The sequence below is a fragment of the Pituophis catenifer genome, unplaced genomic scaffold, assembly GCF_029215685.1.
Source record: "Pituophis catenifer annectens isolate HBS135680 unplaced genomic scaffold, rPitCat1.0.hap2 SCAF_2, whole genome shotgun sequence".
Lineage (NCBI taxonomy): Eukaryota > Metazoa > Chordata > Lepidosauria > Squamata > Colubridae > Pituophis > Pituophis catenifer.
The window spans coordinates 246450224-246465012 of record NW_027256882.1 but is presented as its reverse complement, the minus strand read 5'-3'; the positions used below and the strand labels follow the sequence as shown (position 1 = coordinate 246465012).

The window sequence follows — 14789 nt, the reverse complement described above, 5'->3', positions numbered from 1 at the left end:
CTAGAACCAGGCAAAACAGAGATATGTTTCTTAATAGGAAAGTGAAAGCCTATTTTACATAGGACTAAACCATTCCAAAGAAGTGTAGGACAGTGCCTTGACTATTTATTTTTAGATTCTGAAACAATGCTGCCTCCAAATTTTTAGGATACTGCATGCAGTTTTTCCTAAAGTAAATATAAATTTGTACTTCACAGTATGAGTATATGAGCATGCTGAAAATGCATGTAATAGCGACAGGAGTTAAACTTGTAGGTCTACAAATGGAGAAACAACTCAAGACTTGTCTTAACTGTCTCCACCCAAAATTAGCAGAGGATTGACAAGGTAAATAGGAAAATAAGGTGGACACAGCACAACCCACAATTACTATTTTTCAAAGTATATATAATAGCTATGGTTCTGAACTTGGGGTGAATTCCTTTCACTATCATTGAGATAACTAGATTTTATTTGTGCAATTGCCATACAGATAACTAGACCAGATATTCTTACAATGATTTAACATAAACTAAAGTAATGTCACCTCTTCTAGAGTGATCTCTAATTGATATTCCTTCTCCTGTGGACATTCCTGGGGAAATATTTTTGGGTAGCAAAATGGTCAGCATATAAATTTAATCAATCAATAAATAAAAAATGCCCAAGCATTTTCAATCCTTTTGTTGGGAGAGAATAAAATTAATTAAGAAAGCCTTTGCATGAGCCTTGCAAACTGAAGGCCAAAAAAGAAGGTGTACCATTTAGGGGTATTATATCTGGGCTGTCAATAAAACACGCATATAGAACAATTATACTTTTCTTAGACATATCTACACATTTGCATGGCACTAGGTACAATATATGAAACCAACATTGGCTTATGGTTTTTCTTTTCAATAAGGATTCCTCACAAGATTCAATGAAAAGAATGTGATTGTGATCTAGCAGCAGTGAAATATCCTTGCTATGTTTGAAAGCATCGGTTTTGCTACATATTAACAGAAACGAAGTTCAACAAAGCAGTCAGGAAGGAAGCCAAGTAAGTTGCTGTTTCAAAAATATTTAGGAAAAGTTGGGTGTGTTCAATAATGATGCAGATCAAGATAGATTTCACTAAATAGCAGCATTTGACTTGGCAGCATTAGATGGCTATACTCAGACTGATGTGGTAACTTTTCAGCATGGTTTTTCTTTAAATTTAATAAATAAAACCAAGGAAGCATGCATACAAATTAACCTTGTTAATTACTAAAAGTTAACTGACTTTGTTGGACTTTTCCCTTTATACTGATCCAATGTGTACTAAGGAGCATATGTGATGTGAATAATCTGTGGCAGGACTCTGGGTACATTTTTATTGAAAGAGTAGTTGTGAAACGGGAAGAACTATATAAAATATAATGGAACCAGATTTATTATCACCTTTTGTCCTCACATCAGAATCTAAACCTTTTCCTTAAAAACACTGGAAGGTAAACAGACTTCTGAAAAATTGCTAGGTCTGTATGTTTTGCTTCCTGCAGCTAAAACAGCATGAAGGAAAAAAAGATTAGAAATTATAAATCATGTAACTAATACAAAAAGGATACAAACCTCTGCACTGTGACACCCATCTGCTGCTTTCTTTAATTCAAGGGAAAAGCCTGAATTCTTTCCAGTGCTTTTACTAGAAATACTCTTCATTTTCCTTTTTAAAAATAACATCCTCTGTGCTTGTGTGCACACACGCACTTTCTCTCCAAGGATTAACCATATTATCTTGGTTTATTTGTGTTACGTATGCATGTGTATGTATGCCTCTGAGATAAGTGCATGCATTCCATCTCTTGGAGGAAAGGGTGGATCTAATCAAGAGAATGTGTCCATTGTAGCATATCACTCATTTATGTGCTTCTGCTATTCTCTCATGGTGCTTATCTGTGTGTCTGATTCATACAGGAACTAGGAAGTACAAGGCTATATACACTCTGCTCGGGGTCATCTGAGGAAGGATGGGGCATAGAATAGATTGGTCAGCAAGGTTCCAAATTGCTCGCCAACTGCTTTAGCTGCACTGATATATTGGAAAAGTTTTTTTTCTATATTTTTTTCCATATGAATCCTGTCCATTTTCAAACTTTTTTTCTTGCTTTCTCCCACCCAGTAGTGGGTTTCAATTTCGTTCGCTACCGGTTCGCTCATGGGTGCGGGCGCGCACGTGATGCTTCTGCGCATGCACAGAGACGTCTGGGTGGGTGGCGGAGCCTCCCGCCGCCATTACTGGTTCGTCCGATTTAGCGAGAACCGGTAGCAATCCACCACTGCTCCCACCCCTTCAAATTTGATGCCATATTGTTCTAGCTTGTAAGAATATTCTTGATTCTTGGGCAGATGTAACCCGATGACATCTGAACATAATACTTAGTATTACATTTACTGAACATTTACTTAGTATTTTGTTAATAGTCCATTGAATTATAAGAATTTTAAAAATGGCAGAAGTTGCAATCACAGAATCCCATATCTTTCATGTTCTCATTTTCAATTCCATTTGGGGTTTTTTATACTTTCTTATCCAGGTACATTCAACAATCCTACTCATGGAATCTATTTCCCCAAAAGAATATATAATAGTAAAATTAAAAATTGAGAATTATAGCTAATGTAGGAATCTTAGGGTTTTTTTTTCTTTCTGAGGTTCAAAGTAGAGTCTTTGCTGCAGTTGCATCACGGCTATAAATGAACTAAGATAATATGCTGATGAACTGTTTTTTCTGAATTTTACGTATTTTGGCTTTAAACATGCATATTTCATTTGATTACTTTTGACATCTCTCGCCTGTTCATTACTAATTATACTGATTCCTATTAAGCAAGGGACAGATGGTAATAAAATACTGAATTGGTAATTTACTGATAGTGACAACCAAGAGATATATTTGGCTGCTTTCACTCTACAAAATATTGCAAAATTTGTTTCCCAACTGTTACAATGCTGTATTTGGTAATTTCTTTACCATTTGTAATGTTTATGAAACAAAGCCAAGTATATTGTACTGTAAAGTGAATAGTCCCACAGTTTCAGCATATACTTACAACTTCTACAACAAATATCCTAATCAAGTCTGCTAAAGGAAAATTACTTAAAATTTAAAATACAGTATTGTCTGCAACCATTAAGAAGCCAGAAATTTTAGTCTATTCAATAATAGACTTGATTGTTGATTGTACAAACCTCAGACTGGCCAGGAGGTAACTTGGTTTAAAAATTAATGGATTTCTACCGCGTTGTCATGCCAGTTCCATTAATTTAGTTAGAGGCAGTCTGGGAAAATAAAAAGACTTAATACTCATTCATTACATAGTAATTCCTTTGAGAATTCAGAATGGTTGGTCTCATCTGTAAAGATGCAGCAAAAATTAGTAATCTGTGTAAAAGAAAGAGATTTTAGAGAATGATTAATTTATGAAAAGTTCTGCAAATCTTTTGTGCCTTTCAGCTTTTTATAAATGAGTATCAGAAATATGAAGAGAATTTATGGTATATACTTCATATATACACACACTCTATTTTATAAAAGCTTATGTTTCATATTGTCATGGAATAAGATTCCTTCATCCCTTAAATTTCTGACTGAGAAAACTAAATTGATGCATGAAATCCTTAGTATTCTCATGGTATCCATCTGCCCTATGAATTCCAGTGTCACTGCTGGATGCTCTTGGATATTTCTTTCAAATAAATAAAGTTTTCGGCTGAGATGGCCTCCTGCAGCACTCTGACAACGAAAATGGCTGCCATCAGGCTGTTGATCAGCACCCAGTCAGCCTGAGCCGGGCCAAGGCACAGTGGGCTAGTCCTTTACTGTTTCCAGGGTGGCCCCATGGGCCAGATCTAAGCACCCGATGAGCTGGATCTGGCCCTCGGGTCTTGAGTTTGACACCCCTGCTCTAAACTAAGAGAAGTTTGCCAGTGATGCATTTTGAAGCTTGTGCTATACTGTTCAAATGACATAGAACTCTATCAGTGACTTTCAACCAAAATGTCTCATTTAATTCAACCTATTATTAATCCAACCTTCAATGTTAGGTTATTGTTGCAAAAATAAAATAGGGAAGACTCCTATATGTGCCACTTCCAGCTTATAAAGTAGCAAGATATAATTAATGAATAAATTAAAATAGCATATCTGAATAAACTGTCAAAGTCCAAGGCTATTGTTAATAACATAAGATGGGGGAAAACATTACATTTTTATACAGGTAGCCTTTAACTTACAACCACAATTGAGCCCAAAATTTCTGTTAAGTGAATTTTGACCCATATTACAATCTTTCCTGCCTTGGTTGTTAAGTGAATCACTGCAGTTGTTAACTTAATTTGGTGTGAAATATGACCATAAAGCATTTTTTTCAGTGCCATTATAACTTCAAATGGTCAATAAATGCATGTTTGTATATTACACCTGTAAACTATGTTTGAAATATAATCTTATTTTAGATTCAGATTTAATTCTACACTTTAAGGTTTTAAAATCAATTCATGATTCTATGTAAAAAAAAATACTTTAAAGTCTTTTTTTCCTCCAAGTAAGAATTTTACATTAAATTTTGGGAATCCAAAATCAAATAAACAGCAGGTTCATGGAACATTTGGTATTTTATGTAACTGGCCATCTCACATACATGACTCTGTACAACGTGCAAAGATAAATACGATCAGTACAGGTAGTCCTCCTCTTACCTCAACTTGAGCCCAAGATTTATGTTGCTAAGTGAGAAATTTGTTAAGTGAGTCTTCTTCCATTTTACAATTTTTCTTGATACATTTGTTAAGTGGATCATTGCAGGTTTTAAATTAGTAACACGGTTGTTAGGTGAATCAGGATTCCCCATTGACTTTGTTTGTCTGAAGGTCACAAAAGGGGTTTGTGTGACCCCAGGACACTGCAACCATCATAAATGTGAGTCAGTTGTCAAAAACCAAATGTAAATCATGTGACCATGGGGATGCTGCAACAATCATAAATGTGAAAAATGGTTGTGACTTTTTTCACTGCTGTTGCAACTTCAAACAATCAGTAAGGGAACTGTTATAAGTCGAGGACTACCTGTACAGTAAATAATAATTAAAATAACACCATGAAATACATTAAAAGCAATGAAACCATCCCTAATTTGAAGGAAAGCAGTCAGTTTCTTTAACAATGTAACTACCTTACAGAATCCATATCCACATTACTGGATTCTTAGGCCAGACAGCAAAGCCTCTTCAGACCCACTGGAGGACCAGTGAAGTTGGGGCCTTGGGGAAAGGTGGGGGGAATGATTACATTGCCAGTCTTACATTACAAAATTTTTATACAACATATGAAAAAAATACCCAAATGAAGCATCACTACAAAGTAGTAAGAAATACAAATGATAGATAGATGATGGTTCATAATAGGGAGCTGAATCTAGCCCACCAAAGGCCAAAACATTAGAAGGAATAAAGGATTTAAAGGCATAATGATGATTTGATGCAGGACCCAAATATAGCAGTCCACAAAGCAGAAGCTTGTTTTCTTAGCATCACACAGCTGTCTTCCACATTTGCCACATGATCCTAGGAAAAAAGCAAGCTTCAGAATTGCAGATATTCCTTCACTCATCTACCTTCTAATCAAAAGTGCTACATAGCCTTAGTAATCAGAAATATGAATGGACACCGTGAAAGGAGGAAGGGTCATGACTAAACATAATAAAATCTTTTCTGGATATATAAAAACCTGTGATTGGTTGAGTGAGTTACTAATCAGTGTTTCAGAAAAACTGGAATTAACACAGCAGTCCTACAGTTTTCTAATTTGATAACACCTGATTCCATGGGTCATTTGCCAGTCAGCTACCACCAATAAAATCTATGAATTTTACTCCTGGGACTGATCACTCTCTATGCTTACGTCATTATATGCCAATGTACCCCTTTTTTTTCTCCTGTATCAATGGAGATTTATTTCCAATCTTTCTTAATTCAATGGAATCACATGTCTAGACATAAAAACATAGGGCACATCAATAATCTTCCAGCAAGGTATTAATCTTCTATGTACTGTATATAAGGATTTATATATCACGATACTCAAATTAACTGTGTAAATACAGCATAATGAAGCACAGTTTTGCAAAAATGTTTACATGCTGCATCTGGATTCCCAATGTGATACTGAGCAATAACCATTTACGCGTCCTTGATTCCAGCAAACATTATTTTTAGTTTTTTTAATTTAATATAACAAAGCAAGACAGCAATCTAAAAAAGAATCTCTGTTCCAACAATGTTTCTAGACTCTACACAGACATATTTTAGGCATTCCTAGAAAATAAAATGACAATATTTGTTTGCTTTCTAGTATGAGTATGTTGCGACTGGCCACATCAATTATAATAAGCATTTTATGAGTTATAAACATGTACACTGGCCTCAAAAAGTTGAGATCCCCTGACTCAGTATCTCTCCATATGATTTAGTTAGTACATCATATAGAAACCAAAATTAGGTTGAATCATGATTCAGTTAACCATGAGTTAACTGAATAATGAGTCAAATACTTCCACTATCTTTGGAATGCTGTCCAAAAAATTTTCATTTCATTACAACTATCAAAACCTATAAACTCAACTAATGGAAGAAAGTTCTGTGGAAATGAGTAAACCAAAGCCTCACTTTTGTATTTTCTGTTATGGATTACACCAGAAAGGCTAAACCAATTTCGTTGTATATATTATGTACAATGACAATAAAGGCTCTACTCTACCCTACTCTACTCATACTTGCAAAACAGAAACTGTTTCAATTTCTGTATTTACATAACACAACGAAATACTAAATAATCATCCTCTTATAGATTAGAGCAGGGGTGTCAAACTCAAGGCCTGTGGGCTGGATCCGACCCTTAGGGTGCTTAGATCTGGCCCGCGGAGCTGTCCTGGAAACAGTGAAGGAGCAGCCCATGGTGTCTCTGCCAGCGAAAACGGAGCTCAGGAGGCTGCAACGGCCTCCTGCAACCCTCTGCCAGTGAAAGCCGCCCACCCAAGCTCTGTTTTCACTGACAGAGCAGAGCGCTTGGGCCTCCACAGATACCCCCAACACGAATGTCGTCGAACTGGCCATGCCTACCTTGGCCACACCCACCTGGCCCCCAAGGTCGAACACAACCCTGATGTGGCCCTCAATGAAATTGAGTTTGACATACCTGAAATCTAGTCGAGCATGCAAACTCAGTTCAGATGGTTAATTTAAGATTCCTAGTATGAATCTAGAAAATTGTGTGGCATATACTATGGATAACCTTATTGACAAAATTGTGGATAAACTTGAAAACACAGGCAATATTATATAAAACTGTAGCACTATGGATCTGAGTGCTAATTAAGCGAATACATTTATCGGATCATTGGTGTAAGTCTGTATTGTTCATTGATATAAGCAATTATATTGATATATCATTGATATAAGTAAGTACCGGAACGCATAACGCCAGGCATATCACTTTAGCCATGTCATGCAGGGGAATTCACTGGAGAAAGCAATAATGTTTGAAAGAGTTAGTGGTAAAGAAGACACCAGGCCGTCAAAGAACACGGTGGCTGGACACTATCAAAGCTGATATCAACCAGGACATAGAAAAACTCAAAGAAGTACTACAAGATCAGAAGATGTGGAGAGACCTGGCTCATAGAATTGCCAAGAATTGGACTTGAGTGAATGGATAACATCAGCATCATGATATAAGTCTTACTATTGCTCAAAAAAAAATTGCACATGTTTTCTAGTTGTGTGGAAATATATATTGTCATCATCCATTTACATGTATACAAATGACAGAGAAAAAGGTTTTACAAAATTATCAATTCCCCAAATACTGTTTGTGGACCATCCTTTAGTAAGGCAAAAGAGGAGTTACCGCATGGAAAGCAAACAGAAAAAAGAATCCACAATTACTTTATTAAAAATATAAGAAAAGTGTCTGGACTGCATTACAGAAACTCACGGAACCTTATTTCTAATTCTGTATACTCATGATCAGTCTCTACACTATTCTGTTGTTTGTTTCTCTACTCCCTGAAAAGATTTAAGGGGAATCAATCATAGCCAATAAATTTCTAAGATGTTATAGTTGCAATTCAAATAAATCAATTCATGTGAATCACTAAGAAAAATTCTTCAATTTTATATACTGAATGTCTTGCTTTCAAGCTGCATTTTCCTTATCTAATTTCCTAATCCAAATTATTATATCTAACTCCTCATAGCATCGATTTGTATTTTGCACCATTAGGCCGATATTCACTATTTTCTACACACATCGACCTATTGCACTTACATCATGCAGGACTGTTTTCCTTAAGATATATGCTCTTACACATTCAGTTAAGGAATTCATAGTGGTTCTTAATGGGTTTCTTACTGTTATCACACTCTTTTATTACTTGGATTCAAGTAACTCTAATTTGTTAAGACATTCCAAAGTGGAAAGGAAGTGAATCATCTACATGACAGAAATATTGGCAAAGGTGGAAACGCTCTGGCACTCTAGAATTTCTTAACTACATTTCTAATAATTCCTGCTCACCAACAATATAGATGCAAGTTAAAGATCCAAAATGTTATGGGTTCCACAGTCTGTTCTATGGAACGGCTACATAACGAGGATTAATTGCTTTTATCCCCAATAAGCCATTCAAGCTCTCACATAACAGCTCCTAACCAGAATTATGGACATTAAACAAATGAAACAAGTTTAGAATAAACTGTTTCTATAATAAATTGATGGAATTATTTGCGAATGTAAGACTTAAACAAAGGAAAATATAACAGAATATAATTATCCCTACAATTAATAAACTTATAAACAATTTGTAATGTTCAAAAGTTAATAATCACCTAAGTTTTGTCTTGATTTTCTCCTCCCAGATTTCTAAAATACTGTAAGGGTATTTGTATTCTGAAATTTTAGGATGACATGTTCATTAAATTTAACACCAGATAGATTCTTCTAAATTTCTGTCATGTAGATCCCCTTTAATAGTTTTTATTATGGTACTTAAAGACTGTACAAAACCTTGGATTCAATTCTGAAAAGTTGTTTGGCATATGTGGGTCATAAGGATAGCAACAATTTCCAATCTTTTTTAACATGGCAGATATTCTCTAGATCACAAGGCAGAGCAGCCATGAAAACCTGGATAAACAATACAGCTGCTTGAAAGTGTTTCAAACAGGTATTGCAATCACATTCATGTGCACTTCAAAGCAGCTTTTTGGAACTGAACTTAAAACCCTGCCCAGTTCTAATAGTCATTATGTTCAAAATGCAAACAAAAAATAAAATGTGCAAAACTAATTATATTTAAAAGGTTATTTTATATTGTGTTCACAATTATCCTGTAATTATTTATATTATTTTTATATTTAGTAAAAAGTAATTGTAACAAAAGCTATCAGCTATACTATAGAAATAAGTCTTTGCACATTTATTTAAAAATAAAAACTATCTTCTATAAGATTTATTCTGTTGAACATGCATTTATTCTGTTGAACATAGCTGATCAGATTTATCTATCTCCCACCTTTATTTTTACAACTAACTCAAGGCAGCAAACTTATAAAACACACCTTCGTCCTCCTATTTTCTCCACAACAATCATGTAGTTTGGGCTGAGAGAGGGACTGGCCCAAAGTCCTCTATCTGGTTTTCATGGCTAAGACAGGACTTGAACTAAGTCTGCCACTCTATACACCTTAACTACTAGCATACTAAATTATCAATACTCTCCTAACTAGACCAAAAAAAAAATCTCCAGAGAATTCTTGCATCTCACCAAATTTCAGAATGCTTAAAACTAAGTTCCTTTAATTTAGCAGCAATTAAAACCATTATCACATATAAAATTCATTTAAATCCCTGCATACTGACCTGTGATTAAGCTTCAATGAAGCCCATAGGAAATAAACATTCAGAAGTTTGCATGTTATTGCTTATTATGTACTTTAGTTCCATTTATTTCAGTTATACTACAAAGTGGCAATCTCAGTTTTCCTATCAAGTTTGATTCCTTAGATAATTTTACTTAAAAGTAAAAATTTTACTTAAAAGTAAACTAATATGTTTTTAAACATATTAATTGAAAAGTTGCATGTTTCACTGCACTGAAATTATCTTAGATATATCCTTAAACATAATTACACTACTTATTCTCATAGCACCCATATAACTGGCAAGTCAGTCTAGTATTATTGTTTTCTACCCATATGTATATAAATCATAATAATTCCCTTAAATTTAATGAGAATAATTTTCCAGGAATATGGGATTATAAATTCTTCCACCTTTTAAAAACTCAGTTATGTTAACTTCAGACAGGATAATATATACCCATGATTAAGTTTTAATGTAAATTATTAAATAAATGATTAACAAGTATATTTGCTACAGATACTGTAATGCATTTCTGCCTCCTGTGGATTTTGCACATTTTTCTTATAGACTTTCAGAGTTTTATTTTCTATAGACAAATATAGGTGGTCATCATTGATATAAATGTGTGATCTGTTTGTTACTCTCAACATTTTTATAATGATATACAAAGCTCATTATATATTACACAGCCAAAAGAAGACAGTTTCCTAAATATTTAAGGCTCTTCCAGAACAATTCATTCATTCAAAATAATTCTAATTTTCTGTAGAAATGTTTTTTTAAGTTTAAAACCTGCACTTCATATTCAGACAGAAGACCACTGCTCTAGCATTTATATCTGAACAAAAGTAGAATTCAAAAATTTACTAAAATGTTTATATGTAAATTCTTCCTTTCTAATGAGGGAAAGTGGCTTACTTCCTTAGCTTAGAGGGAATGTTGAAAGCTAGTGCACCCCCCCCCCCAGTTTAGCACTAATAAAAAAACAATGGATTATTTAGAAGTATTTAGGTTGCAAAAATATGTTATCATTTTGTTGACTGGGAGGTATTTCAAAGGAAAATTAAGCACTCTTACCTCCACTGACTTTACTGGATAGTTAAAACTTATGGGAAATAAATGAGGCTCTTTTGAAAGTCAGCAGGAATTAAAAATGATCTGGATCAAAATTATGGGGCCTAAAAACTAGTCAGCAGGTGCTGATTAATATTTACTACCATTGATAAACATGTGTCTTATGCCAACCCTAAGTATATTTATTAGTTTTGACATACCTTTGTGGATGTATGCATTTTTTTAAAAGGCTGATTTCTACCATGTTTCCCCAAAAATAAGACCCTGTCTTATATTGTTTTGGACCCCGAAATAAATGCTTGGCCTTATTTTCAGAGAGGTCTTATTATTTTGGGGTACATGGAGCAAGATGGGGCTCTTCTTGCCGTACTACCTGATTTCCAGCCTTGCATTTAAATATTTTCAAAAAGGGCTTATTTTCGGGGGGAGGTTTATTTTAGCGCATGCACTCAAAAGCCCGATTGGGCTTATTATTAGGGGATGTCTATTTTTAGGGAAACAGGGTATATATATAAAGCAAGGATATCTAGCAATCATGGATTTGACAATTAGGTAAACTATCTAAAGAAAATAAGCCATCTGGGGGAAAAAGTGTTTTAATATATAACTTTATACAATTAAGAATTACTAAAATTTGAGAATTTCTTCCCTTGCTGCAGCACTGACTACTTTACACACAATACATGGTTTAAGAAAAGCAAATCAGTGCTCATTTTTAACACTTTCATGTTTTTTGTTATTATTACAACTCCTTCCTGGGTCATGGAACGTGATGTAAAGTTAAATGCCACTTGACATGGCCATATCCCTGTAATTAGAAACCACTTTGTTTTGATAAGTGCTGTCTCAGAAATGGGTTTCCATGTCAATTTGCCCCCTATTGCTTAACACTAGACAAAGCATTTCAAGCACTACTGACAAGATAGTAAAAACAGAACAGGCAGCACTTACCTTTATCCCTTGGTGCTGTGTGGTTAAGGTTAATTTGGATTCATCCAGAAGCAGAACTTCACAATAAAATTCCTCAGGCACTGCACAGAAGCAGCCCATGGCTGCTCCAGTGTCTTGGATGTCAGAGTGCAAAATGATAAAAAAAAGAGATGAACCCAACTTCAAGTACAGCAAGGGGGAAACCAAATAACTCCGTTCTGATCTGGCAATTTTTATTTCACTGGGGTCAAAGGTGGAGAAGGAAAGCAGACTAGTCTTTGTCTTCAAGGAGCTATTAAAGAGGGTGGCTTACACCAAAGGTTACGTCTTCATCAGGCATCCTGCAAAGAGAAAAAAGACAAAAAGGGCCCAAATCCTTCTAACCACCTTGTAAGAGAGGGGGAAAAAAATATCTATACATTCATTGTCAAGCTGTAAGAGTGAATTCAAAAGACGAAAGTTTTGTCAGAGGTAAATCCATTATAAAGTTTCACACACTCCTCAGCCCCATGGGCTTCTTTGTTCACAATTCAGCTAGGAGAATTCCCTTGGCCTCTGAAGCACACGGGTGCTGTGGATAAGTGAGCAGTTAACAAGCTTGTTCTGGATCCCAAAATGAGGCAACCGCAAGAGAAGCAGGTCATCCTTCAAGGCCTATTAAGGGGCCGGGCCCTTCAAGCGCAAAAGAACTTAAGAAAAGAAGCCGGCCCGGGAAAAAAGCTCCAGTTCCTCCTCGACTGCACAACGCCGGCCGCTCCAGCGAAAGCTCCTCCAAGCCGAGTCCCTGGGATTAATAATTACCCACGTTCCCCTCCCCCTCCCTCGGGGATTCCTCTTTTGTATGCCGAGAGAAAAGGAAGGATCCGGGCAGAAGGGAAATCGCCGCCCCGCCTTCAGCGTGCACACCCTTTAACCCCCCCCCCCCGCCTTTTCCTACCCGAAATCGGGGGATATGGGAGCTTACTTACCTGGAGGAGCGGAAAAGCCAAACCAAGAAGCCGCTGCTCCTGCTGCTGAGAGGGCGTGAAGAGGCAGGCTGGCAGGTAGGGACCGTTCACTCCTGCGAGCTAAACCACAACCAGCTTGTGTTTTCTTAAATCAGACGCAAGCCCGTCGGACACACACACACACACACCCTTCTCTCTGGGGCGCTGAAATCGGGGGGCGGCGGCGGCGGCAGAGACACACCGTAGGGCTCCTGTTGCCGTTTCCTCCCGGCCTTGTGCACGTACTCCTCGCGAGTAAGCTTTTCCCGTCGAGGAAACGGCGAAGAATGCAGGATTCTTCTTGTCGCGCTCAACTCCGCCGGCAAAGTTCCCCGCGAAAAGCGGAGCGAGCCCCGGGCGCAGCAGTTAACAAACGCCACCTGCCCCGAGGTGGGTCCAGCCCAGCCGCTCAGTTTCCTTCCCAGCTGGAGAAGCTGAAGAGCGTGCGAGATGTCAGCGCTGCTTCCTTGCCCGACCTTCGCTTCCTCCTCCTCCTCGGATGAGGCTCGGCTTCCCGGTCCACCTTTGCCAGCATGGCCCGGGATGGTGCCGGGAGGACCGGCGATCTCTTTCCTTGCCCAGCCCAGAGGCAGCCGCGGCTCCCGCACACGCTACCTTCAAGGCGAGCAACGCCTCCGCTCAAGCTGCCGGCGTGCCTCCTCCTCCTCCACCACCACCTCCTCCTCCTTCGCGGCTGAGAAGTCGGACTTGCTCCCGGTGAATAGCTCTGCTCTGGCACCTCCGCGATGCCGGCTTGTGGCTGGGTTGTCCAACCGGCGTTTTTGTCTCCCTCCGCCTGTTTGCTCCCGCCAACCTTTCACCTTCCCTGCCTTAGCAGCACCGGAGGAGGAGGAGGAGGAGGAGGAGGCGTAACTGTGCAAGGACAGCAGTGACCCCTACCGGCCGATTCCGCCAAGCCGGACTTGAACATGATTCAGAGAGGGAACGGCAGCGTGTGTTTTTAGATGAATAACCACTCCAGGAGAGATTTAGCATGCAAACTATTTCATATGGAGACAGACATCTGTCATCAAGAGTTGTCTTGCCAAAAGGAGAAGAGGCATCATTTGCTGGAGACTGCTGCTTGCTTTAGATGGATTTTAAACGCATCTTAAAAAATGTCTATCGTAGATGTTCTTACAAGCCCTTTTACCTAATGTTTGGAAGAAGGGATTTGAACTTGCTTCCAATTTATAAAAATTGCCTGAGGTCTTTCCTGTGCACATTCCACTTAAATCGCCTTTCAACTGTACAGTACTGTACGCCTATATTACTGCAGGGAATGGAGCAACCAGATATTACCAGACAGCATAGCATTCAACTGGTTAAAAAAAAAATGGGTAAAATGCTGCAAACTTAACGAAGTAGTGATGAGTGTGCTTTGGGCTACACAAGATCATCCCCCTCAATCTTAATTTTAGGCTGAGTTCAATTTCACATTAAGTCATGATGTGGATTGTTTGTTTGTAATTAAGGGCTTTTTCTCCCATCCCAGCATCTAGCACTAATATGCTCGGTAACCATCTTTTTAGCCTATTTTTTTTCCTTTTTATTGAATTTTTATTCCACTCCACCATATGATGCAGCAACTCTTGGTGGTTTATAATATAATAAAAAGTTACAAAGTCCTGCAAGAAATTTAAATTAAAGGAATTAAATAGAAAATCTAAAAACAAAGATGATGGGCAGTCTGGGAATGGAGACCTTTTCTACATGGTAGGCACTTCCAATGTAGCAGGCTTTTGTTAGGGCCCAAGCCAAGCAGCAGAGCCGTTTTCAGGCTCTTCCAGAAGGTCAGGAATATGCAGGCAGACCTAATTTTCAACAAGAATATTCCATACAGTGGGGGCCACAGCAGAAAATGCTCTTCTCC

The 14789-nt window shown here is 37.5% G+C and overlaps 1 protein-coding gene across 1 annotated transcript in view; it reads right to left on the bottom strand.

Annotated features, from left to right (window-relative positions):
* EPB41L4A (erythrocyte membrane protein band 4.1 like 4A) overlaps nucleotides 1-12050 on the bottom strand; it is a 90582-nt gene extending 78532 nt beyond the window's left edge. Inside the window, exon 1 of the mRNA XM_070935727.1 lies at nucleotides 11952-12050. Coding sequence (XP_070791828.1) covers nucleotides 11952-12050 — 99 coding nt within the window. The remainder of the gene's footprint in view (nucleotides 1-11951) is intronic.
* Between the last annotated feature and the right edge of the window lie 2739 nt (nucleotides 12051-14789).